The sequence below is a fragment of the Tursiops truncatus genome, chromosome 15 (assembly GCF_011762595.2).
Source record: "Tursiops truncatus isolate mTurTru1 chromosome 15, mTurTru1.mat.Y, whole genome shotgun sequence".
Taxonomy (NCBI): domain Eukaryota; kingdom Metazoa; phylum Chordata; class Mammalia; order Artiodactyla; family Delphinidae; genus Tursiops; species Tursiops truncatus.
The window spans coordinates 15,030,693-15,057,479 of record NC_047048.1 but is presented as its reverse complement, the minus strand read 5'-3'; the positions used below and the strand labels follow the sequence as shown (position 1 = coordinate 15,057,479).

Here is a 26,787-nt window from a genome sequence, read left to right as displayed (position 1 = left end):
AAGTGGAAAGAAAAACCATACCGTTTATTTAGGGTGAATCTTTCCTTTCTCTAAAAGAAACTATGGACTATCACATTATTACCTAAAGGGTCCATTCTCAAATGCAACCAAGTGCATTTTATAAATGCACTTTTACAAGGCTAACATAACAGTTTTTTATATGTGTAACAACATTGGTGACTCAAATTTTAATAACACTGGATTATGTTGAGAGAATGAGAAGATGAAAATCCCTTAGCTGTATAATTCACCAGCATGTGGGAAAGCAATAATGTTATACTTATTGTTTATCTTCTAAAAGTCAATGATCTAAATTAAACTATCCATGCATATAATATAGCTAATGTACTATTATTGTTTTCATTTATTCAATGAACAATTACCGCCAGGCACTGTTCTAGGCCTAGGGATGAATTCATAAGTGAACAAAACAAAGATCCTGGTTCTTGTAGAGTTTCCATTAAAAGTTCACATAGTAGACTTCATTCTTCCCCCAAATGATAAAATCATAAGGTGACTTAATAACATATATAAAAATCATTGTGGATATACCTCCCTTTCCCTGTATTTTTCAAAAAAAAAATTTCAAGAAGTAAAGGTATTATAAATCAGATTATATTTTCTCAAATATTTTGAGGCAAAAATCACAATACCCTGATACCCTGAAAAAAATGCTGCCTTTGAAATGAATGCAGTAATAAAATTACAACAGAAGAAAAATTTATTCTTTTAGGGACATAAGAAAAATTCCATGAACTATGCCAGATGTAGCTGGAGTAAATATATACAGACCCTCAATGGTAGTACTTTCATAGAATGAGTCACGGTGAGTCAGCCACACACACAGGTGAACTGACATTGTAAATGTGGAAAATCAGGATATATAGTCAGAAGGAAAATTTTGAAATGGCAAAAAAAAAAGTCCACTTTATTTGATAACTTTAGTTTTAACATATACCCCAAATATGTAAGGTGTAATATTATCATCCAAATGTTACTCATGGTTTCCCACTGTTTTCTGGCTCTCCCTAACTTTTCAAGATTTATTCCAATATTAGTTTTACAAGGTCTAACATAAAAGCCTAAGAGTTCCAATCAGAAACAATATTTTATTTAATAAAAACTATCAAGAAATTATCAGTAGAATTTGTTAAGGAATATCAGCATAAGAATTAGCCTTTTATAACATAATATTTTATGCCAACAAATCCCCTACTTCTATTTAGATATGAAATAGTATATATACACTTGGTCCCTGGAGCCACAAGTAGGGCTGTGGTAAAAGAATTTCAACAGCTAATCACTTTTCACACTGTGCTATATAATTCTTTGATTTTCTTTCATTTTAGCAAATATTTATTGACTGCTGATTCTGTGCTACTCTTGTTCTAAACACTGAGGACAGAACATTTAACAAGATGGTCAAGGTACCTACTCCCAAGGAGTTCACATTCTAGTTGGAGAAAACATACAATAAGCAAACAGATTTTAAAACTTAGTATAATTTCAATCAGAATTAGTGCTATGAGAAAAATCTCACAGGAGGATGGGATTGAGAGTGATAGGGCTCCATGACACACAGATGGTAAGAGAGGATTATTTCTTACGATCTTTGTCCTTCCTTATACTGGTACACTCCTGAGTCTGCAATGTTCCAGAGGCAGCCTTCATTTTATAAAAATCTATTATTTCTTCTTCCAATTGTCTTCCCTCCTCCTCAAGTTTCATTGTCTCCTCTTGTTGGACCCTCTTAAGATGCTCAAACTTGTCCTGTAGCTGTGAAACAAATCTGCAGTTGTGACTCAAAGCACGCTATGGTGGCACATCCCCAAGTACATGTTTCTCTTTTTCTGGTTATCAAACACACCCTAATCATCAGAGTAGCACTTGTTCTTAATAACAGTTTCAAAAATTATCTCTGCTGGAGTCATATTGCTCGTAATTACATTTTCAGACCTGAGAAGTAAATGAGCTTCTAGATACAATGGCAAGAATGATTGCAAAGGCTGGGGATGTGGGAGTGTGGTATTTATAAATGATGGCAAAATCATTGAGAAAACTTTTTACTTAAAGATGGGAGGTTGAAGGTAGAAATCAGAGAAAGCTAAACTTTATCTTAATACATAAACATTTCAAATGTTAACTACTCTGGTGAGAAACTCGAACTTTTCCTGCAAATCAGGTTCAAGGTCAGGATGTCCCCCCTCACTACTCCTTTTCAACATTGTACTGGAAGTCCTTGCTAATGCAATAAAGTAAGAGAAGAAAAATAAAATGTATACAGATTGGGAAGAAAGACATAAAACTGTCATTGTTTGCAGATAACATAATCATCTATGTAGCAAATCCCAAAGAACTGACCAAAAAACTCCTGGAACTAATTAGTGATTATAGCAAGGTTGCAAGATATAAGGTTATTATATAAAGGTTAATTGCTTTCCTATATACCAGCAGTGAGCAAGTGGAATTTGAAGTAAGAAACGCAATAACAATTGCATTAACCCCCCCCAATGAAATACTTAGGTATAAATCTAACAAAATACATATAAGATCCATATGAAGAAAACAACAAAACCCTGATGAAAAAAATTAGAGAAGAACAAAATAAATAACTATTTCATGTTTGTGGATAGGAAGACTCAATATTGTCAAGTTGTCAGGTCTTCCCAACTTGACCCACAGATTCATTGCAATCCTAATCAAAATCCCAGCAAATTATTTTATAGATATTGACAAACTGATTCTAAAGGTTTTATGGCAAAACAAAAGACCCAGAATAACCAAAACAATATTGAAGGAGAAGAATAAACTTGAAGAACTGATGCTACCTGACTTCACTGACTATAGTAATCTGACTAAAACTACAGTAATCACGATAGTGTGATATTGGTGAAAAAAATAGATCAATGCAACAAAATAGAGAACCTAGAAATGGATGCAAATATATTTAGCAAATTGATCTTTGACAAAGGAGCATATGTAGTACGAGGAAAGATACCCTCTTCAACAACTTGTGTTGAAACAACTGAACATTCACATGAAAAAAAAAAACCCAAAGAATCTAGACACAAACCTTCACAAAAATTAAACTCAAATGGATCATAAATCTAAATGAGGGGACAGAAAAAATATTCTATGGAAATGAAAAGACAGCTGGTGTAGCAATACTTATATCAGCCAAAATAGGCTTTAAAGCAAAGACGGTAACAAAAGACAAAGAGGGGCATTACATAATGATAAAGGGATCAGTTCATCAAGAAGATATAACAATTGTAAATATAGATGCACCCAACATAGGAGCACCCAAATACATAAAGCAACTATTAACAAACTTAAAGGAAGAAATTGACAGTAGCATAATCATACTAAAGGACTTTAACAATGCACTCACATCAATGGACAGATTATCCAGACAGAAAACCAATAAGGAAACGTTGGTCTCAAATCACACACACACACACACACACACATATATAGAATACTCTGTCCAAGAGCAGCAGAAATATATATTCTTTTCAAGTACACATGGAACTTTCTCTAGGAACTTTCACAGACCACAAAAGAAGTCTCAATAAATTTAGAAGAGTGAAATCATATCAAGCCTCTTTTCTAACCACAGTACTATGAACTAGAAATCGACTATAAGAAAAATACTGCAAGAAACACAAACATGTGGAGGCCAAACAATATGCTGCTAAACAACCAATGGGTCATGGAAGAAACAAAGGGGAAATTTAAAAATACCTGGAGATAAATGAAAGCAGAAACACATTTTTCCAAATTCTATGGGATACAGCGAAAGCAGTGCTGTGAGGGAAGTTTATAGCAATACAAGCCTACCTCAGGAAACAAGAAAAATATCTAGTATAAACAACTTAACATTACACATAAACAAATTAGGAAAGAAGAACTAACAAAACCCAAAGTTAGCAGAAGAAAATAAATCATAAAGGTTTAAGCAGAAATAAATGAAATAGAGGCTTAAAAAATAGAAAAGATCAATGAAACTAAGAGCTGGTTCTTTCAAAAGATAAACAAAATTGATAAACCTTTAGCTAGACTCATAAGAAAAAAAGAGGGCCCAAGTAAAATCAGAAATGAAAAAAAAGAAGTTACAAATGATACCACAGAAATACAAAGGATCATAAGAGATTAATATGAAAAATTATATGCCAATAAAATGGGCAACCTAGAGGAAATGAATAAATTTCTAGAAATGTACAGTTTCCCAAGACTGAATCAGGAAGAAATTCAAAATATGAACAAATTACCAGTAGTAAAATTGAATCAGTAATTTTAAAACTCCCAACAAACAAAAGTCCAGGACCAGATAATTTGACAGGTGAATTCTACTAAACATTTAAAGAAGAGATAATGCCTATCCTTCTCAAACTATTCCAAAAAGCTGAAGAGGAAGGAATACTTCTGAACTCATTCTACAAGGCCAGCATTACACTGATAACAAAACCAGACAAAGAAACCACACACAAAAAAAATTACAGGCCAATATCACTGATGAACATAGATGCAAAAATCCTCAACAACATATTGGCAAATCAAATTCAACAATACATCAAAAGGATCATATACCATGATCAAGCAGGATTTATCCCAGGGATGCAAGGATAATACAATACTCACAAATCAAACAATGTGATATATACTATATTAACAAAATTGAAGAATAAAATCATATGATCATATCAATAGATGCAGGAAAAGCTTTTGACAAAATTCCACAGCAATTTATGATAAAAACTCTCAACAAAGTGGGTATAGATGGAACATAATAACCTCAACATAATAAAGGCCATATATGATAAACCTACAACCAACATGGTACTCAGTTGTGAAAAGCTGGAAGTATTTCCTCTAAGATCAAGAACAAAACAAGGATGTCCACTCTCACCACATCTATTCAACATAGTATTGGAAGTCCTAGCCAGAACAATCAGACAAGAAAAAGAAATAAAAGGCATCTAAATTAGCAAGGAAGAAGTAAAACTGTCACTGTTTGCAGAGGACATGACACTATATATAGAAAATCCTAAAGATGTCACCAAAAACTGTTAGAACTAGTAAACGAATTCAGTAAAGTTGCAGAATACAAAATTAATATACAGAAATATGCTGCAATTCTATACACTAACAAGGAACTATCAGAAAGAGAAATTAAGAAAACAAACCCATTACAATTGCAAAAAAACAATAAAATACCTAGAAATAAATCTAACCAAGGACGTAAAAGACTTGTACTTGGAAAACGATGAAAGAAATTGAAATGACACAAATAAATGGAAAGATATACTGTCATCGTGGATTGAAAAAATTATTGGTATAATAACTACAATACAAAAGACAATCTACAGATCCAATGTTATCCCTATCAAAGTACCAATGGCATTTTTCACTGAACTAGAACAAATAATTCTAAAGCTTGTATGGAAACACAAAAGACCACAAATAGCCAAAACAATTTTGAGAAAGAAGAACAAAGCTGGAGGTCTCTCCATCCCTGATTTCAAACTATATACTACGTAGCTGCAGCAATCACAACATATGGTACTGGCATCAAAACAGACACACAAACTCATGGAACAGAAAAGAGAGACCAGAAATAAACCCACACTTAATACGGTCAACTAATCTACAACAAAGGAGGCAAGAATGTACATGAGGGAAAGACAGCCTCTTCAATAAATGATGTTGGGAAAACTGGACAGCTACATGCAAAGGAATCAAACTGGACTACTTTCTGATGCCATATACAAAAATAAACTCAAATTGGATTAAAGATATAACTGTAAGATCTGAAACCACAAAACTCTAGAAAAAACATATGCAGTAAGCTCTTTGACATCGGTCTTAATTTTTTTGGATATGTCTCCTCAGGGACGGGAAACAAATGCAAAAATAAACAAATAGGACTCCATCAAACTGAAAAGCTTTTGCACAGTGAAGGAAGTTATTAACAAAATGAAAAGGCAGCCTATTGAACGGGAGAAGACATTTTTAAACAATATATCTAATAAGGGGTTAATAATCAAAATATATAAAGAATGCATACAACTCAACATAAAAAAAACCCCAAACAACCCAATTACAAAATGAGCAGAGGAACTACACAGACATTTTTCCAAAGAAGATATGGAGATGACCAACAGGTACATGAGAAAATGCTCAACATAACTGATCATCAGGGAAATGCAATTCAAGTTCACAATTAGATATCTCTTCACACCCTTCAAAATGGCTATTATCCAAAAGATAACACTTTGGCAAGGATGTGGAGAAAAGGCAACACTTGTGCAGAATTAGTGGGAATGTAAATTGATACGGTCACTATGGAAAATAGGACGGAGCTTCCTCAAAAAATTAAAAATAGAACAACAGTACGATCCAGTAATTCCACTTCTGGGTATTTTTCTGAAGAAAACAAAAACACTAAGTTGAAAAAATATATGCACCTCTATGTTCATTGCAGCATTATTTACAATAGCCAAGATATGGAAGCAACATAAGTGTCCATCAATAGATGAATGGATAAATAAGATGTGGTATATATATACAATGGAACATTAGCCATAAAAAAGAATGAAATTTTGCCTTTTGTGACAACATGGATGGACCTGGAGGGTATTATGCTAAGTGAAATAAGTCAGATAGAGAAAGATAAATGCCATGTGATTTCACTTATACACGGAATCTAAAAAACAATTCAAATGAACAAACATAATAAAACAGAAACAGACTCAGAGATACAGAGAACAAACAGGTGGTTGCCAGAGAAGAGTGGCATTAGAGGATGAGTGAAATAGGTGAAGGAGATTAAGGGATACAAACTTCTAATTATAAAATAATGTAATGGGCATGTAATGTACAGCATAAGGAATATAGTGAATAATATTGTAAAACCTTGTATGGTGACAGATGGTAACTGGGACATCATGGTGATCATTTTGTAATGTATAAAAATATTCAGGGGCTTCCCTGGTGGCGCAGTGGTTAGGAATCCGCCTGCCAATGCAGGGGACACGGGTTCGAGCCCTGGTCCAGGAAGATCCCACATGCCACGGAGCAGCTAAGCCCGTACACCACAACTACTGAGCCTGCGTGCCGCAACTACTGAAGCTCATACACCTAGAGCCCGTGCTCCGCAACGAGAAGCCACCACAATGGGAACCCCACGCACCGCAACGAAGAGTAGCCCCCGCTCGCCGCAACTAGAGAAAGCCTGTGTGCAGCAACGAAGACCCAACACAGCCAAAAATAAAAATAATAAAATAAAATAAATAAATTTTAAAAAATCAATCACTGTTGTATACCCAAAACTGATACAATATTGTAAGTCAAATTATACTTCAGTTTAAAAAATAAAAAAAGTAAATTCTCCAAATGCTCTAGAAAAAAATAAGATTACAGATGGCAAAATTTTAAAGGCTGTATCCAAAACCTATATGGTAAATAGCTACTTTTTGAAGAATAGCAAAGTATCCTCCAACAAAATCATCTAAACTCTCGAGATGAAAACCTCCAACTTAATAGGACACCTAAACTTGAATACAAATTATATCAAACTAGCAGGACTTGCCTCTTTTTCAGCTTCTTTAAATGCTGTTTCTTTCTGCTTTACTCTCTGCACAAACTTCTGTTTCAACTTTTCTTCTTCCCTCTGACATTGATCCAAGAAATCCTGCCTTTTGGCTTCATAGATCTCTTGAAAACTGAAAAGAAATTTGTGTTACTTTTATATTAAAATGTTAATATAAATAAACATGTAAACATATATATTGTTTATTAATATAAGTAGCTCATACAACTCAACAACAAAAAAACCAAACAACCCAATCGAAAAATAGGCAGAAGACCTAAATAGTCATTTCTCCAAAAGAAGACCTACAGATGGCCAACAGGCACATGAAAAGATGCTCAGCATCCCTAATTATTAGAGAAATGCAAATCAAAACTGCAATGAGGTACCACCTCACACTGGTCAGAATAGCTATCATTAAAAAAATCTACAAATAACAAAGGCTGGGGAGGGTATGGGGAAAAAGGAACCCTCCTACACTGTTGGTGGGAAAGTAAATTGGTACTATGGAAAACAGTATGGACATGCCTCAAAAAACTGAAAATAGCATTGCTATATGATCCAGCAATCCCACTTCTGAGCATATATCCAGACAAAACTATAATTCAAAAAGATACATGCACCCGTGCATTCATAGCAGCACTATTCACAAGAGCCAAGACATGGAAACAACCTAAATGTTCATCAAGAGAAGAATGGATAAAGAAGAGGTAGTACATATATACAATGGAATACTACTCAGCCATAAAAAAGAATGAAATAATGGTATTTGCAGCAACATGGATGGACCTAGAAATTATCATACTAAGTGAAGTAAGTCAAAAAGAGAAAGACAAATACCATATGGTATCACTTATATGTGGAATCTAAAATATGACACAAATGAACTTATCTATGAAATAGAAAGAGACTCCCAGACATAGAGAACAGACTTGTGGTTGTCAAGGGGGAGGGGGGAGGGGAGGGATGGACTGGGAGTTTGGGATTAACAGATGCAAACTATTATATATAGAATGGATAAACAACAAGGTCCTACTCTATAGTACAGGGAACTATATTCAATAACCTGTGATAAACCATAATGGAAAAGAATATGGAAAAGAATATATCTATATCTCTCTATATATCTGAATCACTTTGCTATACAGCAGAAACTAACACAACATTGTAAATCAACTATACTTCAATAAAATACATATATATATATATTGTTATGTCACATATAAGGACATTTACCAATATTCTCTCATGTATAGAAATGAAAATTTCTATATCACGAGATGTAAAAAAGTGAGGGGCCATATTGAATATAAGTATAGAGAGTGTATATATAGTAAGTACTCACATTTTGAAACACTTAAAATATGTTTTGTTTCTCCTACCACTTTTTATTATCACACTTCTTCACATCTTTTGACAACAAAATTTGGGGGAACATCTAATTTATGAGGTTCTCAAAATAATTAAAATAAGGCCAGGCGTCTTTCAAAATATGATGCATTTAAGATAGCCAGTTCAATTCTGGTTGCCTTCAAAGTACTGTAACTAATATAACTGGATTGTTCTACACTGTCATCCTTCTGCAGCACAAATCCTATTCCTCCTCAATATAGCTAAGTACACCTGCTCTCAAACTATTTTCACTTGACTTCCGTTGAAACTGAGTCCCCCGAAAACCTAGATTCTCTGCCAAGTTTATGATTGAGCTCTCCAATCCAAAATGTTATTCCCTTTCTTGTCCAACACCTGTTCCCCTCAAGATGGGGGAATATCAAAGAAAAGGGAAGATTGAAACCGAGCGGGATGTTGTGGGACCCTCCCAGGCATAAAAGCCTTTCCGTGTACCCCCTTTCTTGTTTGTGGGAAAAAGGCTTTCCGCCTCCTAGACCTTCCCTGAGTTCCAAAGGGCAGATTCAAACAGTTACTGGGAGGAAAGTGAGGGAATGCAGAAAGAAACGATAGTGCAGCATGGGGTCCTGGACCTGGTTCCTCCTGGGGTAGGGGTGGGAGTGTGTGTATGACAATCTGATACAGATCTCTTGAGTTCTTCTACAGGAACTAACGTGCCTACCCAGGTGGAGGATGATAATTTCACGCTGAGCACAAGCATGTAGACCCAGACTGGTAGGAACCAGAAGGCTGATGACTGAACATCACCCTGTTACCTCACCATCAACCAATCAGAGGAGGGTTACACACCCTACAGCCCTCCCCCACAAATTTTGCCTATAAAAACTTCTTCCCTGAAACCCATCAGAGAGTTCAGGTCTTTTGAGCATGAGCCACCCATTCTCCTTGCAAGGTCCTTGCGATAAACCTTTCTCTGCTCCAAACTCCAATGTTTCAGTTTGTTTGGCCTCACTGTGTGTCGTGCACGTGAACTTGGATTCGACAACACCATGCCATTACACTGCCGCTTTTCCTCTTTCCTCCATCCAATCCTCAATATCCTTTGCCATCTTATACCAATTTTTACTAATATTTGCAAATCTCTTTCCTGAGCTTCTGTTCCATATAAAATCTACTTTTTCTTTTGGATACACATTTCAGCACATACACATATTGGATGCATATAAACGAGCCCTTGCATTATGTTGCTCCTACTAACTCTCCATCTAAGTCTGAAGATGATGAAAAACCACACAATTTAGGATGTGAGAAGTACAGCTATTCTCATTCCGAAATAATCGTATCTCATCGTTGTAGGGGATTTCTAAGTCACCCGTCATCTTGTTTGAGCAAGATCTCCACTCACCTTACTGGCTGGTTGTCTGGATCCACATCAGTAAATCCCATTTTCTGAAGTTTGCTGCACCTATAACGTTCATAGTGCCAAGTGTGGGTTTGTTCTTTCAAGTCTTCCATGTTTGTACAAAAAAGCACATCCCGGAGCTTAACAAAGTCACAGTGATTTTCATTTTCCACTAGGCAGAAAAATAATAAAGCCACAAAGCTTATTATCAATCCCTATCACTTTCTAAGTATTCTTGAGTGAGCTAAGAGATCGTTCAGATTAATAGCTATAATTCTTTTAACCATGTAACTATGGTTATATGGTACATACAAATTATAGGTAGAGTTTATTTATAGACCAGGAAATTTGCTTGAAATTTATTAGCCAAAGAATAAATAGGAAACACTGAAATAACATGTAATATTAGTAGATGGCATAAACTTTCATTAATAATTATGTTAGTATTTTTCAAATGAATATGCTCAAGGTATTTTACAGAGCACTAAAAAAGAATATAATATAATTTCACTAAAGTAAATAATTTTATTAAAGTAAATCCTGCTAACATAAAGGTCTTAACAACTATGCATGATTTAGTTATTAAACTATATTTATACACCATATTTATGAGAATGAATTAGTCAGTTTTCAAAATCACTCAATAAATTCACATGGCTCTCTACTGTGTTTGTCATATCCAAAAGACTGAGCACAATACTTTGTGCATTGTGTATGATATTATAACCAAATGTAATATTCATTAAAATATGTTGTGTTTAAGTACATTTCATAAATTTAAAAATTTGTAATATATTAACTGAAAATAACATTTGGAAACTAGTCCCCAATAATTAGTATCACAAGTATACGAATCAGACAATAAATGACTGCTATTACACTATTCTAACTCATCATGATGCTAGATAACTAATATAAATGTCTAGGTATAATTTAGCCAAAAATGAATTGTATTACTTTATTTTTAAAATGGTTTTCCATCCCTTTTTATAGGGACCACTTTAAAATGCTTTATAAATTAGGTAGCAATTAACTTATATAACATGTTTCAAGTACCAATATTTATGCTTCTGTGTTGTTCAGAGTTCTTTTGTTCAAAGAACTTTCCAACATTCTGAATGTGATGGTTTATGCATAGAGAGATAATCTGCATATAGCAGATGGGGGAAATGAGGAGGTTCTGCCCAGTTTCTGAATTTTTGCCTAAAGCACCATCCAGAAAACTCCCGTGAGAATAGGTTACAATCAAAATAAACATTATCTTAAATGAAACAGAATCTGTGCTCCTTATCAGTAACTATTAATTTGCTGTTTAGCAAGAGTTACCAATATTGACTCAAGTTAAAATATTTTGTTTTACATATTTATAGTTATATGTTATATAATTTTTATAATTATATATATATTTAAGCATAATCATTCCAGAGCAAGCCTGTGCATCTTTGTTACATTTACCTTGTAAAACTCCCCAAGGGTACTGACGGCCTCTGACCATTCTTTTTCCAACTTTCACTTCATCTGTACTTCCTACTACAGCAAAAGGTAAGTGTTCCTAGAAAGTAAGTACAATTTTAATCATGTTTCCTTATACCAATATAACTTACTCTGTTAATCTTATTTCTGTTATGGAAACAACAGAGACAATAATATCATCATAAGTTTATTCAAACAAGTGATTTATCTTGCCTCAGATTTTATGACTTCACATTAAATATGTGCAAATTAATTGCTGTAAGCATTTGTGCGAGATCATGCACACAATTGAAAACTACCTACTGAGTACAGCCTAAAGCAAGGCATTCGGCTGTGGGGAATACAAAGAAAACAGTTTTTGGTAGACATATAATTTTTCTCACATTATCTTTACCCTGAAACACAATAAGCAAATCACTTTTAACTCCAGTATAAAAGCTAAAAGACAAAATTAAGAAAACTCTAATAATTAGTTAATTGAAATATAACATAAAGCATATTAATAAATAATACTATATAGAAAATGGAGAAGAAAATTTTAAAAGGAATGCAAATCAGAAAGGAATTAGTAAAACTATCTGTTCTCAGATGATATTTTTAAAAGTATTTTTTAATTGGGATATAACTGACATATTATATTAGTTTCTGATGTACAACATAATGATTTGGTATTTGTATATATCATAAAATGACCACCACAGTAAGTCTAGTTAACATCCATCACCACACAGTTACAATTTTTTTTCTTGTGATGAGATCTTTTTGAATCTACTCTCTTAGCAACTTTCAAATATACAATACAGTACTATTAACTACAGTCACTATGTTGTATACCACATCCCCAGGACTTATTTATTTTAAAACTGAAAGCTATACGACACAAATGTACATATCTATGAGACAGAAACAGACTCACAGACATAGAGAACAGACTTGTGGTTGCTGGGAGGTGGGGATTGGGGGAGAGAAGGAATGGGAGTTCGGGATTAGCAGATACAAACTAGTATATATAGGATGGATAAACAACAAGATCTTACTGTATAGCACAGGGAACTATATTCAATATCCTGTGATAAACCATAATGGAAAAGAACATGAAAAAGAATATATATATATATATATATATATATATATACACAACTGAATCACTTTGCTGTGCAGCAGAAATTAACACAACATTGTAGATCAACTATGCTTCAATAAAGTATAAAACAAAGTAAAATAAACTATTTGGGGTTAAAAAAAAAAGAAAGGCAACTGATTTCTGTATGTTAATCTTGTATCCTTCTACCTTGCTGAATTCATTTATCAGTTCTAGTAGTTTTTGTGTGGAGTCTTTAGGGTTTTCTATATATAGTATCATGTCACCTGCATATAATGACAATTTTACCTATTCCTTACTGATTTGAATACCTTTTATTTCTTTTTCCTGTCTGATTGCTGTGGCTAGGACATCCAATACTATGTTGAATAGAAGTGGTAAGAGTGCGCATCCTTGTCTCGTTCCAGATTTTAGCAGGAAGGCTTTAGCTTCTCACTGTTGAGTAGTATATTGGCTGTGGGTCTGTCATAAATAGCTTTTTTTTTTTTGTGGTACATGGGCCTCTCACTGTTGTGGCCTCTCCCTTTGCGGAGCACAGGCTCCGGACGCGCAGGCTCAGCGGCCATGGCTCACAGGCCCAGCCGCTCTGCGGCATGTGGGATCTTCCCGGACCAGGGCACGAACCCGTGTTCCCTGCATTGGCAGGCGGACTCTCAACCACTGCGCCACCAGGGAAGCCCAAATAGTTTTTATTATGTTGAGATATGTTCCCTCTATACCCACTTTTGTAAGGGTTTTTATCATGAATGGATGTTGAATTTTATCAAATGCTTTTTTCTGCATCTATTGAGATGATCATATGGTTTTGCATGGTGTACATGGTGTATCACATTGATTGATATGCTTATGTTGAACCGTCTTTGTGACCCTGGTCATGGAAAGCTTGTTTTTTAAAAAGGTAAACAAAATTGACAAGCCTTTAGCCAGGCTGATTATAAAAAAGAGAGAGAGGGCTTCCCTGGTGGCGCAGTGGTTGAGAGTCCGCCTGCCGATGCAGGGGAGCCTGTGCTCTGCAACGGGAGAGGCCACAACAGTGAGAGGCCCGCGTACCACAAAAAAAGAAAAAAAAAAAAAAGAGAGAGAGAGAGAGAGGGCCCAAATAAACAAAATAATAAGTGAAAGAGGAGAAATTACAATGAATATTACAGAAATTAAAAAAATCATAAGAGAATACTATGAATAATTATAAGCCAATAAATTGGACAACCTAGAAAAAATGGATAAATTCCTAGAAAAATATAATCTCCCAAAACTGAACCAGGAAGAAATATATAATCTGAACAGACCAATATTTAGTAGTGAAATTGAATCAGTAATCAGAAAACTCCTAGCAAACAAAAATCCAGGACCAGACAGCCTCATATGGGAATTCTACTAAACATATAAAGAAGAGCTAATACCTATCTATCTCAAGCTACTCCAAAAAACTGAAGAAGAGGGAACACTCCCAAATTCATTTACGACTCTACCATTACCCTGATACTAAAACCAAAGACACAGCAAAAAAAAAAAAAAGAAAGAAAATGACAGGCCAACATCTTAGGTGTATATAGGTACAAAAATCCTCAACAAAATATTAGGTAACCAAATTCAACAATATATAAGAAGAATCATAAACCATGATCAAGTCTGATTTATTCCAGGGATGCAAGGGTGGCTCAATATCTGCAAATCAATCAGTGTGACACACCATATTAACAAATCAAGGGATAAAATCTCATGATCATCTCAATAACTGTAGAAAAAGCATTTGACAAAATTCAACATTCATTCATGATAAAAGCTCTCATCGATGTTGGTGTAGAAGGAACATATCTCAACATAATAGATGCCATTTATGACAAACCCACAGGTAAAATCATACTTAATGTTGAAAACTGAAAGCTTTTCCTCTAAAATCAATAACAAGACAAGGATGCCCACTATCACCACTTTTATTTAACATAATATTGGAAGTCCTAGCCACAGCAGTCAGAGAAAAAAATGTCATGAAGAACCTAGGGGTAAGACAGGAATAAAGACACAGACCTACTAGAGAATGGACTTGAGGATATGGGGAGGGGGAAGGGTAAGCTGCGACAAAGCGAGAGAGAGGCATGGAGATATATACGCTACCAAACGTAAGGTAGATAGCTAGTGGGAAGCAGCCGCATAGCACAGGGATATCAGCTCGGTGCTTTGTGACCACCTGGAGGGGTGGGATAGGGAGGGTGGGAGGGAGGGAGACGCAAGAGGGAAGAGATATGGGAACATATGTATATGTATAACTGATTCACTTTGTTATAAAGCAGAAACTAACACACCATTGTAAAGCAATTATACTCCAATAAAGATGTAAATAAATAAATAAATGGCATCCAAATTGGAAGGGAAGAAGTAAAACTGTCAGTATTTGCAGATGACATGATACCATATACAGAAAACTTTTAAGCCTCTACCAAAAAACTACTGGAACTAATAAATGAATTCAATAAAGTTGCATAAAAAGGTTAATATACAGATTTCTGTTCCTTTTCTATACACTAATAATGAACTATCAAAAAGAGAAAGCAAGAAAACAATCCTGTTTAAAATCACATCAAAATGAATAAAATACCTAGAATTGGCTTAAAAGAGGAGGTGAAAGATCTATACTCTGAAAAATATAAGACGTTGGTGAAGGAATATGAAGATGACACCAATTAGTGAAAAAAATATACCACAATCATGGGTTGGAAGAATTAATAATGTTAAAATGTCCATACTACACAAAATAACCTGTAGATTTAATTCAACTCCTATCAAAATACACATGACATTTTCCACAGAACCAGAATAAATAATAATAAAATTGTATGGTTCCACAAAAGTCCTTGAATAGCCAAAGCGATCTTGAGAAAAAAGAACAAAACTGGAGGTATCACACTCCCTGACTTCAGACTATACTGTAAAACTACAGTGTCAAAATAGTATGGTACTGACACAAAGACAGACATGTAGATCAATGGAACAAAACAAAGAGCCCAGTTATAAAACTATACAAATATGGCCAATTAATCTATGACAAAGGAGAGAAAAATATACAATGCGGAAAAGACAGTCTCTTCAATAAATGGTGCTGGGATAACTACATGATAACTACACAGCTACATGTAAAGGAATGAAATTAGAACCTTTTGTCATAAGATATACAAAAATAAACAGAAAATTGATTAAAGACCTAAATGTAAGACCAGAAACCATAAAACTCTTAAAAGAGAACATAGAACACTCTTTGACATAAGTGGTCACAATATTTTTTTGGATCTTTCCCCTCAGGCAGAGGATACAAAAGCAAAAAAAATAAACAAATGGGATCTAATTTAATTTAAAACCTTTTGCACATCAGAGGAAACCATCAACAAAATGAAAAGACAACCTACTGAATTAAAAAAATTTGCAAATGATATATCTAATAAGGGGTTAATACCTAAAATATATAAACAGCTCATACAATTCAACATCAAAAAAAAGCAAACAACCCAATTTTTAAAAAGGGCAGAAGACCTCAATAGACATTTTTTCAAAGAAGACATGCAGATGGCCAACAGGCACATAAAAAGATGCTTAACATTACTAATCATCAGGGAAATGCAAATCAAAACCACAATGAGATACCACCTCACATCCATTAATATAAACTATTACTTAAAAAAAAAACCCAGAAAGTAACAAGTGTTGGTATGAATGTAGATAAATTGGAATCCTTGTACACTTTTGGTGGGAATGTAAAATAGTGCAGCCACTATGGAAAACAGTATGGCGGTTCCTCAAGAAATTAAACGTAGAATTACCATACAATCCAGCAATTCCACTTCTTGGCACTACCCAAGGGAATTGAAAGCAGGGACTCAAATAAATATTTGTACAGGTATAAAAGGGCAAATATTATATATTTCCATCTACTAGAAGTACCTTGAGTAGCCAAATTCATAGGGCTGAGGGAAAGAGTAATGGGGAATTATTGTTTATTACAGAGCTTCAGTTTTTGAAGATGAAAAGAGTTCTATGGATATAGATGGTGGCAATGATAGCACAACACTGTAAAAGTATAATGCCACTCAGCTGTAAGCTTTAAAAAAGTTTAAGGTGGTAAATTTCAGGTTATGTGTATTTTACCACAATTTTAAAACCTCTTAGAAGAAAACTTATAAGTAAATCTTTATTACCTTGGATTTGACAAAACATTCTTAGATATGACATCAAAAGCACAACTAACAATAAAAATAAATAAACTGGACTTCATCAATATTAAAAAGTTTGTGTTTCAAAGCACACCAAAAATAAAATGGAAAGACCAACAGATTGGGAGAAATATTTGCAAATCATGTATCTCATAAGCAACTTGTATCCAGAATATATAAAGAACTCTTACAACCCAATAATAAAAAGACAAAAGCTCAATTAAAAATAGACAAAGGGTCTGAGTAAATTTTTCTCTTGGGAAAACATATTAATAGCCGATAAAATCATGAAAAGACCAAATATTATATAATTCCATTCATATGACATGTCCAGAACAGAGAAATCTGAAGAGAAAGAAGTTGATTAGTGGTTTCCTAGGGTTGGTGGAGAGGAGGGCTGACAGGTAGTAGGTGAGAAAGCTGAAGAGTATGGGATTTCTTTTTGAGAAATAAAAATGTCCTAAATTTCGTTGTGGTGATGGTTGCACACACTGTGAATAAACTAAAACTCACTAAATTGTATATTCTAACAGGTGAGTCACATGGTATGTGAACTATATCTCAATAAAACGCTTTTTAAAAGAATTGATTATCAGCAAACATTTTTCAAAATCAAGAAAGTGAAACATTTTCCCACACTGGCTTTTGGGAAAAAAATATCTTATTTATAGTATCTTTGTCAGATACAAGTGACACTATATTACTAATATTGTTACTTATAAATCATACTTTCATTCCCACCTGTCAAATAGAACTGATATTCAGTAGTTAGAAGCTTACATTCATTGAGGTGTCCACGTCCATGGTAGCTTCATCATCTGTTGGGAACTGGTATATCTGGATGCCATTACTAATCAATTCACTCATTATCTTACACTTAAATTTCTGTAAATCATTTTTAGAAATTGTATCTGCTTTGGCAATCAGTGGTATAATGTTCACCTATTAAGAAAGAAGCAAACAAAATCTCACCATTGAGGATTTGTTATTAATTTGTTATATTTACAGTCAAAACCTCAATTTCTGACAATAAATTTTCATAACTAGATTATCACTGGCTATCATGACTTCCTCACAGAATTACTTTCCAAAATCATCAGTACTTTTGAAGATTAATCTTTAATCAGAATTCAGGTTTAGAAACCTCAATTTTCTTTCTCAAACTTTCTTACACATCTGGAGTTAGTAAAATGTAAGTAGCAAAATGAAGTATGATCAATTTGATTTCATTATCAATTTGATTTCTTATTAAACTGAGTATTAAACAGTCAGAAGAGACCTTTCATCAAAATTATAGAACAGATCAACTTTGTCCTTCTACCTGTCATTCATTTGCATCATCTTCTCCATAAATCCACCTTAATCACTGTCCCATTTTCTAGGTAGAATCTTGTTCTACCTAGATGACCTTGCAGGTAGATCTGCTTGTGTTTTCCAAAGACCACCTAAAAATAGTAGACTTTTTTTTACTATACTTTAAAAGCTGAGTGTGTATATATGTGTGTATAGCACCGTGCTAACAAAAAAGTCCATTTGTAATTTGTAAAAAGAAATGATTTCACATTGCATATTTGAACTTGAAATTTTATACATAAAATTTTCTTCCTAGCTCTACAATATGATCATTGCTTCTCAATGAATTTACATCTTAATAATTAAACTTTGTAGAAAATAACAATATAAAATTCCAAAATATGTTTTATTACTGTTAAAATAAATTGTTACTGTTAAATCATAGCTACACAACGTTAAGTTCTGTGATCTAGTAGAAATGCATAAAAGTCAGTTTTAGGTCTATTGCTTTTGTTTTAGGTTCCTCAAAGTACATGTTAAAAAAATCCTTATGAAAGTCTAGGGCTTCAATATTATAACGTAGATGTTCAAAATTTTGTCTAATTTTTTTTTTTTTTTTTTTTTTTTTTTGCGGTACGCGGGCCTCTCACTGTCGTGGCCTCTCCCGCTGCGGAGCACAGGCGCCGGACGCGCAGGCTCAGCGGCCATGGCTCATGGGCCCAGCCGCTCCGCGGCATGTGGGATCTTCCTGGACTGGGGCACGAACCCGTGTCCCCTGCATCGGCAGGCGGACTCCCAACCACTGCGCCACCAGGGAAGCCCCAAAACTTTGTCTAATTTTAAAACCTTGAATAATACCTTGCATAGTAAAAAGCAGACAACTGCTATGGTAGATTCAAGACTAACATAAATGTCTTGGGTTGTATTAGTGAGAAAGCTGGGAAAAGATACCCTCCAGTGATAGTAAATCATTACCACATGAGAAATGAAAACGCTTCATGTCAATAATTCCTCAGGTGTTCATATTTAAGGAACAAAAGTCACTTATTGCAAGGAGAGCTGAGAAACCTGTAAGAGAAGACAACAGACAGACACAGCCTTGCCCAACCCTTTATGCAATGGTCTTTGCAAAAATTAGTAACTTCTTGTATCTGGAAATGGCTTGATGATTACAGCTGCCCATAAAATTAAAAATAAAACTGTGTGTCCTTGAGTATTGAATATAGTACTAACCAAGAAATTGAGACAGCTCTTAATTTTAGCTAGAAATCTAACTTCTTTCAACTACTTGGTGACTTAGATTAAGTACAACGTTTCTTTCCAGTTTGAACAATACATAGCAAAGGTCAGGCCTTCTTTGATAAAGGGAATGCAATTTTAGAACTCTTCCTCCCTTCAACTGAATAAAGTTGAAGACAGCATGTTTTACCAGGGCTGAGTGCAGAAAAGAATCTCATGACATAACAAGTTCTTTCATATGTACATTTGCTCTCTGTTGGAAAAAAAAATTATATATATTCTGAATTTTCTCTGACAGAACCAGTAGCCAGGATCATGAAATCTTCATGTGTCACACCATCAGTGGTACCGGGTAAACGTTAATGGCATTATTTTATAGTACTATAGAGTAAATTCTATTTCAAAACTACAGGTAAATGACCATGATCTGAATTATGATTTAATCACAAACCCCTAAATTAAAAAAAAAATTTTTTTAAGTTTTTAAAATTTTTATTTTAGATTGGAGCATAGTTGATTAACAATGTTGTGTTCATTTCTGGTGTACAGAAAAGTGATTCAGTTATACACATACATGTATCTATTCTTTTCCAAATTCTTTTCCCATTTAGGTAATTACAGAATATTGAGCAGAGTTCCCTGTGCTATACAGTTGGTCCTTGTTGGTTGTCTATTTTAAATATAGCAGTGTGTACATGTCAATCCCAGACTCCCAATCTATCCCACACCCCCACCCTTCCCCTCTGGCAACCATAAATTCTGTTCTCTAAGTCTGTTTGTTTCTATTTTGTAAGTTCATTTGTATGAATTTTTTTTTAGATTCTGCATAGAAGTGATATCATATGATATTTGCCTTTCTCTGTCTGACTTACTTCACTTAGCATGATAAATTTTAAATTTTATTAAATTTTTTAAAACCTGTGTCTCATTTTCCTAACTGATACACATTGTAATTAAATTTCTCTGGAAAGGAAGAAAGGTTGAAATGTATCAAATGCTATTATGGGCTGAATATGTCTCCCCCTTCTCTCTCACACATATCTTAAAGCCCTAAACCCCAGTATCTCACAAAGTATTTGGAGATAGAGCCTTTAAAGAGGTGATTAAGTCAAAATAAGGCCATGAAGATAGGCCCTAATCCAATCCCACTGGTGTCCTCATAAAAAGGGGAAACTTGGACAGAGACATCAGCTGTGTGTACAAAGGAAATATCATGTGAGGACGCAGTGAGAAAGTGGCAATCTGCCACCTAAAAAGAGGTTTCAGAAAAAATGAAACTTGGCGACACCTTGGTCTTGAACTTATAGCCTCCAGAATTGTGAGAAAATTAATTTCTGTTGTTTAAACCACTAAGTCTGTGGTATTTTGCAATGGCATCCCTAGGAAACAAACATAAATGCTTTAAAGATTAACAAAAAAGGACTTCCCTCGTGGCGCAGTGGTTAAGAATCCGCCTGCCAATGCAGGGGACACGGGTTCAAGCCCTGGTCCGGGAAGATCCCATATGCTGTGGAGCAACTAAGCCCGCGTGCCACAACTACGGAGCCTGCGCTCTAGAGACCATGGGACACAACTACTGAGCCTGCGTGCTGCAACTACTGAAGCCCATGTGCCTAAAGCCTGTGTTCTGCAACAAGAGAAGCCACCACAACGAGGAGCCTGCGCACCACAATGAAGAAAGCCCGTGCACAGCAACGAAGACCCAACACAGCCAAAAATTAATTAATTAATTAATTAATTATTTAAAAAAAAAAGATTAACAACAACAAAAAAGATATATATATATATATACATATTACAAAATAACAAGTTCTCTGTGTGCAAATGCCTTCAACATTTGTATTATTTCACAATAAGTATCAAATCTTGATAGGTTGATAGATTTACCGAACGCACCTTACTGTCAATGTTCTTCATGGTTAATAGATCAAGGGGTTTCAGAGAATGTCCTGTAGGTGAAATGAAGTAAAGGCACACGTGGATACGGGAATCATGGTAGTCAACAAAGGAACGCTTAATTTTCAATTCTTCTTGAAGATAGGACTCAAACTGAGCATCTATGTAGTCACCTATTAGCTGGTAGCTGAAAAAATGATTATTTAAACATTTAGCATAACAGATTAATATCATCTGATGTCTGCATTTTTACCATTTAATATCTAGTTAATATGTGTACTCACTAGTTTGCCACAGTGATAAAATGTGCATAATATGTCCTTACAAAGATAACAGCTACAAGCTGTTACAAAGCAACAAAAAGTCCTCTTGTTTATAGAAAAGGAAAAATGATCTATCAGTTCAATGAAGTTCAAATCAGAAAACAAATTTTTTATATGTATACATATGTATAAGTGCAAAGAACCAAGAATGCTCAAGACATACTGAAAAAAAAATGAAGAAGATATATTCTTCATATATCACGTCTTACTATGTATGAAGTAAAATAATTAATACAGGATGGTATCAGCACAAGGATAAAGAGACTAAAGCACAAGAGAATTTTTGGATGTGACAGGACTGTTCTATGTCACAACTAAGATGGTGGGTATAAACTCTATGCATTTTTTAAAACCTACAGAAGTATACACCACAAAAATTGAGTCTTACTGTATGTAAATTTTAAGAGTGCCACCAGTATCATGACAGTGAATACATCTCTCCTTTTGCCCCCCTTTTTAACAGCTAATAATTGGATCCACCCACAAACAAAAGTACCTCTGTGGGAGATGGGACACAGCACCACATGCCAGGGAACCAGGAGGAATCTTGCCCAACTGTATGGCAATAGGGAGACAGATGTCCATACAGGCTGTGGAACCAGCAGGAGCCAGTGAACCTGCCACACCCTCTTGCATACAGTCGTGGAAAAATTGAAGTGTGCTGACTTGGACACATACCCACAGATGGGAGAGACCTGTAGAAGTTCAGCAATCCATATGGCAGATTCCAGCACTTCGTGGAGAATAAAAAAGAATTTGGATGCGCTGGAGAGGGTAAGAGGAATTTCGCCAGTGTCAATGCTCCCCCAAAACAACACAGCACAGGGCTGAAATAGTCATCAGTAACCTCTCCCACAAGAGAATGGGAGGCTGTGAGTGAGTGCCCAGCACCCAGTGCCTGGCTGTGCAGGACATTGTTGGAGAAAACCATTTCTCTCCAGCAGCACCTAGAATACTGAAGCCGGAACTCCATGACTAGGGATAAAAGGACACCAGGAAAGAGGTAGATAAGAATATCAAAGGGCATTAAAGGGACATGCTGACCAAGCTCAGGACTTCAGCAGGAAACTCAGCCATTAGCCTCTGGGAGAACCTCACTTGATGATCTCCCCCATTGGACCCATGCATACTCCCAGTGCCCCATGTAAACCCACACCTCCCCACACTCTGCAGCAGGCTGTGTGCACACTCCTGCATGTGATGGCAAGAGTGAGATCTGGTAAATGGAGTGTGCTCAGAAAAATCAGACCAGAATCTGTGAGCAAGAGAAACCACTTTCTGGAAATTTTGAGCTATAGCACCACTTTCTGAAAGGAAAAAAAGAAGTTCCTAGAAGCCAGCCAGGAGAGTTGTAAGAATCAGAGAAGGCATAAAAGCTTAAGAATTTTGCCACAAGAGGGAGTAAGAACTGTGGAGCTGGGCTGTCCATACAAGATCAGAGAAAGCTCCCAGATATAACAGGACTAATAAACAGTATATCCACCTAAATGCAACTAGTAAAGGATTTGAGGAGCTGTCTGCTACTTCAAGTGCAAAAGCAGCAATGCAAAACTCCAAGGAATGTGAAGAATCAAGAAAACATGTCACCTGCAAAAGATAATAATAATCCTCTAATAACTGAATCACAGGCACAGAATTTTGCAATCTATCTGAAAAAGATTTCAAAATAATTGTTTTAATGAAACTCAATGAGATACAAGAAAACACATAAAGACAATTCAACAAAATCAGAAAAACAATGTATGAGCAAAATTAGAAACTTAAGAAAGGGATAGAAATCTTAAAAAAAAAAAAAAATCCAAACAGAAATTCTGGGACTGAAAAATTCAATGAATGAAATAGAAAATGCAATAGAGAGCATCTACAGCAGAAGAGACCAAATGGAAAACAGAATCAGTGTGCTAGAGAATAGGAACTTTGAAATAACTCAAGCAGAGGAAAATAAAGACGCAAAGAATGAAAATGAATGAAGAAAGCTTATATGATCTAAGGGACTTCAAAAATATATAAATATTAGAATAGTTGGATTTCCATACTGAGAGGAAAGGAAGAAAAGGGCAGAAAGTTTATTTAAAGAAAGAATAGGGACATCCCTGGTGGCGCAGTGGTTAAGAACCCGCCTGCCAATGCAGGGGACACGGGTTTGAGCCTTGGTTCGGGAAGATCCCACATGCCACAGAGCAACTAAGTCCGTGTGCCACAACTACTGAGCCTGCACCCTAGAGCCTGTGAGCCACAACTACTGAGCCCACGAGCCACAACTACTGAAGCCCACGCGCCTAGAGCCCATGCTGCGCAACAAGAGAAGCCACAACGATGAGAAGAAGCTCGAGAACTGCAATGAAGAGCAGCCCCCGCTCGCCGCAACTAGAGAAAGCCCGCACACAGCAACAAAGACCCAAAGACAGCCATAAACAAACAAACAAAAAAACAAACAAATAAATAAATAGAAAGAATAGCTGAGTGGTGACCTAAACGGGAAGGAAATCTAAAAAAGAGGGGATATATGTATACATATGACTGATTCATTTTGCTGTACAGCAAGAAACTAACACAACATTATAAAGCAACTATACTCCAGGAAAAATTAACTTAAAAAAAAGAAAGAATAGCTGAGAACTTCACAAATTTTGGGAGACACTTAGCCATCTAAGTTTACAAACCTAATAGATCACCATATATCTCAATGCATAAAGACCTTCTCAAGACACCATATAATGAGGCTATCAAAAATCAAAGACAGGGGCTTCCCTGGTGGCGCAGTGGTTGAGAGTCTGCCTGCCAATGCAGGGGACACGGGTTCGTGCCCCGGTCTGGGAAGATCCCACATGCCGCGGAGCGGCTGGGCTCCTGAGCCATGGCCGCTGAGCCTGCGCGTCCGGAGCCTGTGCTGAGCAACGGGAGAGGCCACAACAGTGAGAGGCCCACGTACCCCAAAAAAAAAAAAAAAAAAAAAAAAATCAAAGACAAATACAGAATCCTAACAGCAGCAAGAGAAAAAAGAAGTGTAACCTATAAAGAAACCCCCATTAGGCTATCAGCAGATTTCTCAGCAAAGACCTACAGGCCAGGAGAGAGAAAAATAACAAAATATAAAAATTGCCAGCCAAGAATACTCTGTTTGGCAAAGTTATTCTTCAGAAATGAAGGAGAAATAAGACTTTCTCAAACAACAACAAAAAAGCTGAGAAAGTTCATTGGTACTAGATCTGCCTTGCAAGAAAATCTTTAAGAAATTCTTCAGACAGAAGCAAAAAGACACTAATTAGAACATGAAGATGTACAAAAGTATGTAACACACTGGTAAAGGCAAATATACAGATTTAGAAAAATCTAATCTGTGATAAGATAGCATGTTAACAACTTAACTAGAGTATAATGGTTAAGGACAAAAGTATTAAAAATAACTATAGTACTGTAATTTGTTAAAGAATATATAATATAAAAAGAGGTAAATTTGTGACCTCAAAATATAAAATGGGGAGCAAAAGGGTGAAATTTTCTTATGCGATCAAAGTAAACCACGTATCAGTTTTATCTGTAAGATGTTTTATGTAAGTTTCATGACAACCACAAAGCAAAAACCTAGAGTAGATTCACAAAAGATAAAGAAAGGGAAATCAGAACATACCAGCACAAAAAATCACCAATTTACAAAGACAGAAAGAAACAGAGAAAAAAACTAAATAATGGAACTACGAAACAACCAGAACACAATTAATAAGATGGCAGTAGTAAGTCCTTACATCTCAGTAATTATTCTAAATATAAATGAGTTGAACTCAGTAATCAAAAGGCACAGTTGGCTAGATGGATTAAAAAATAAAACCCGGGGCTTCCCTGGCGGCGCAGTGGTTGAGAGTCCGCCTGCCGATGCAGGGGACACGGGTTCGTGCCCCGGTGTGGGAAGATCCCACATGCCGCGGAGCGGCTGGGCCCGTGAGCCATGGCCGCTGAGCCTGCGCGTCCGGAGCCTGTGCTCCGCAACGGGAGAGGCCATAACAGTGAGAGGCCCACATACCGCAAAACAAACAAACAAACAAAATAAATAAATAAATAAAACCCAACCATCTGCTGCTGACAAGAGACTCATTCAGCATTCAGGACACACATAGGCCCAAAGTAAAGAAATAGAAAAAGATATACCATGAAAGTGGAAATGAAAATAAAGCAGGGGTGGCTGTAAAAAAGATCCAACTGCATGCCATCTATTACAATAGAGCCATTTTATTATTTTTTAATTGAAATATAGTTGATTTACAATGTTGTGTTAATTTCTGCTGTACAGCAAAGTGACTCAGTTATATATATATGTACATGTATATATACATATATATATATATATTCTAGAAGACTATTACTTTTTTTTTTTTTTTTTGCGGTACGCGGGCCTCTAGCTGTTGTGGCCTCTCCCGTTGCGGAGCACAGGCTCCGGTCGCGCAGGCTCAGCGGCCATGGCTCACGGGCCCAGCTGCTCCGCGGCATGTGGGATCTTCCCGGACCGGGTCACGAACCCCTGTCCCCTGCATCGGCAGGCAGACTCTCAACCACCGCGCCACCAGGGAAGCCCGTAGAAGACTATTACTTTTTAATACATGGAGAAAGAAAGTAAGTTCCTTGAAATAAGAATAATTTTTAAATTAAAATAAAAAACCACTCACCTGCCTTCCTTGTTTATTTGATCACCATACCCCACTGTTTCCACAACAGTTAAGTTCAACTGAATATTGCTTTCCTGAAGTTCATATGTCTGAATTTTAAGTCCAACATTTGGGCAAAAATGTGAGGATTTTTTGTCTTTCAAGTTAGTATTGAACAGTGTGTCGATCAATGTTGATTTTCCAATCCCAGTTTCCCCTGTATAAACATAGATACATCATAGGGGAATAAGATGTCTGAGAAGAAGTAACACCCTG

At 35.6% G+C, this 26,787-nt stretch overlaps 1 protein-coding gene across 3 annotated transcripts in view; it reads right to left on the bottom strand.

Moving 5' to 3' along the window:
• SEPTIN14 (septin 14) overlaps positions 1–26,787 on the bottom strand; it is an 87,158-nt gene that overhangs the window by 5,812 nt on the left and 54,559 nt on the right. For all 3 annotated transcript variants that reach the window (XM_073792082.1, XM_073792083.1, XM_019921729.3), the window contains 7 exons: positions 26,533–26,728; positions 21,549–21,735; positions 17,901–18,062; positions 11,799–11,895; positions 10,347–10,515; positions 7,592–7,724; positions 1,608–1,776 (listed from right to left, as the gene is read on the bottom strand). In XM_073792082.1, coding sequence (XP_073648183.1) covers positions 1,608–1,776; positions 7,592–7,724; positions 10,347–10,515; positions 11,799–11,895; positions 17,901–18,062; positions 21,549–21,735; positions 26,533–26,728 — 1,113 coding nt within the window. The remainder of the gene's footprint in view (positions 1–1,607; positions 1,777–7,591; positions 7,725–10,346; positions 10,516–11,798; positions 11,896–17,900; positions 18,063–21,548; positions 21,736–26,532; positions 26,729–26,787) is intronic.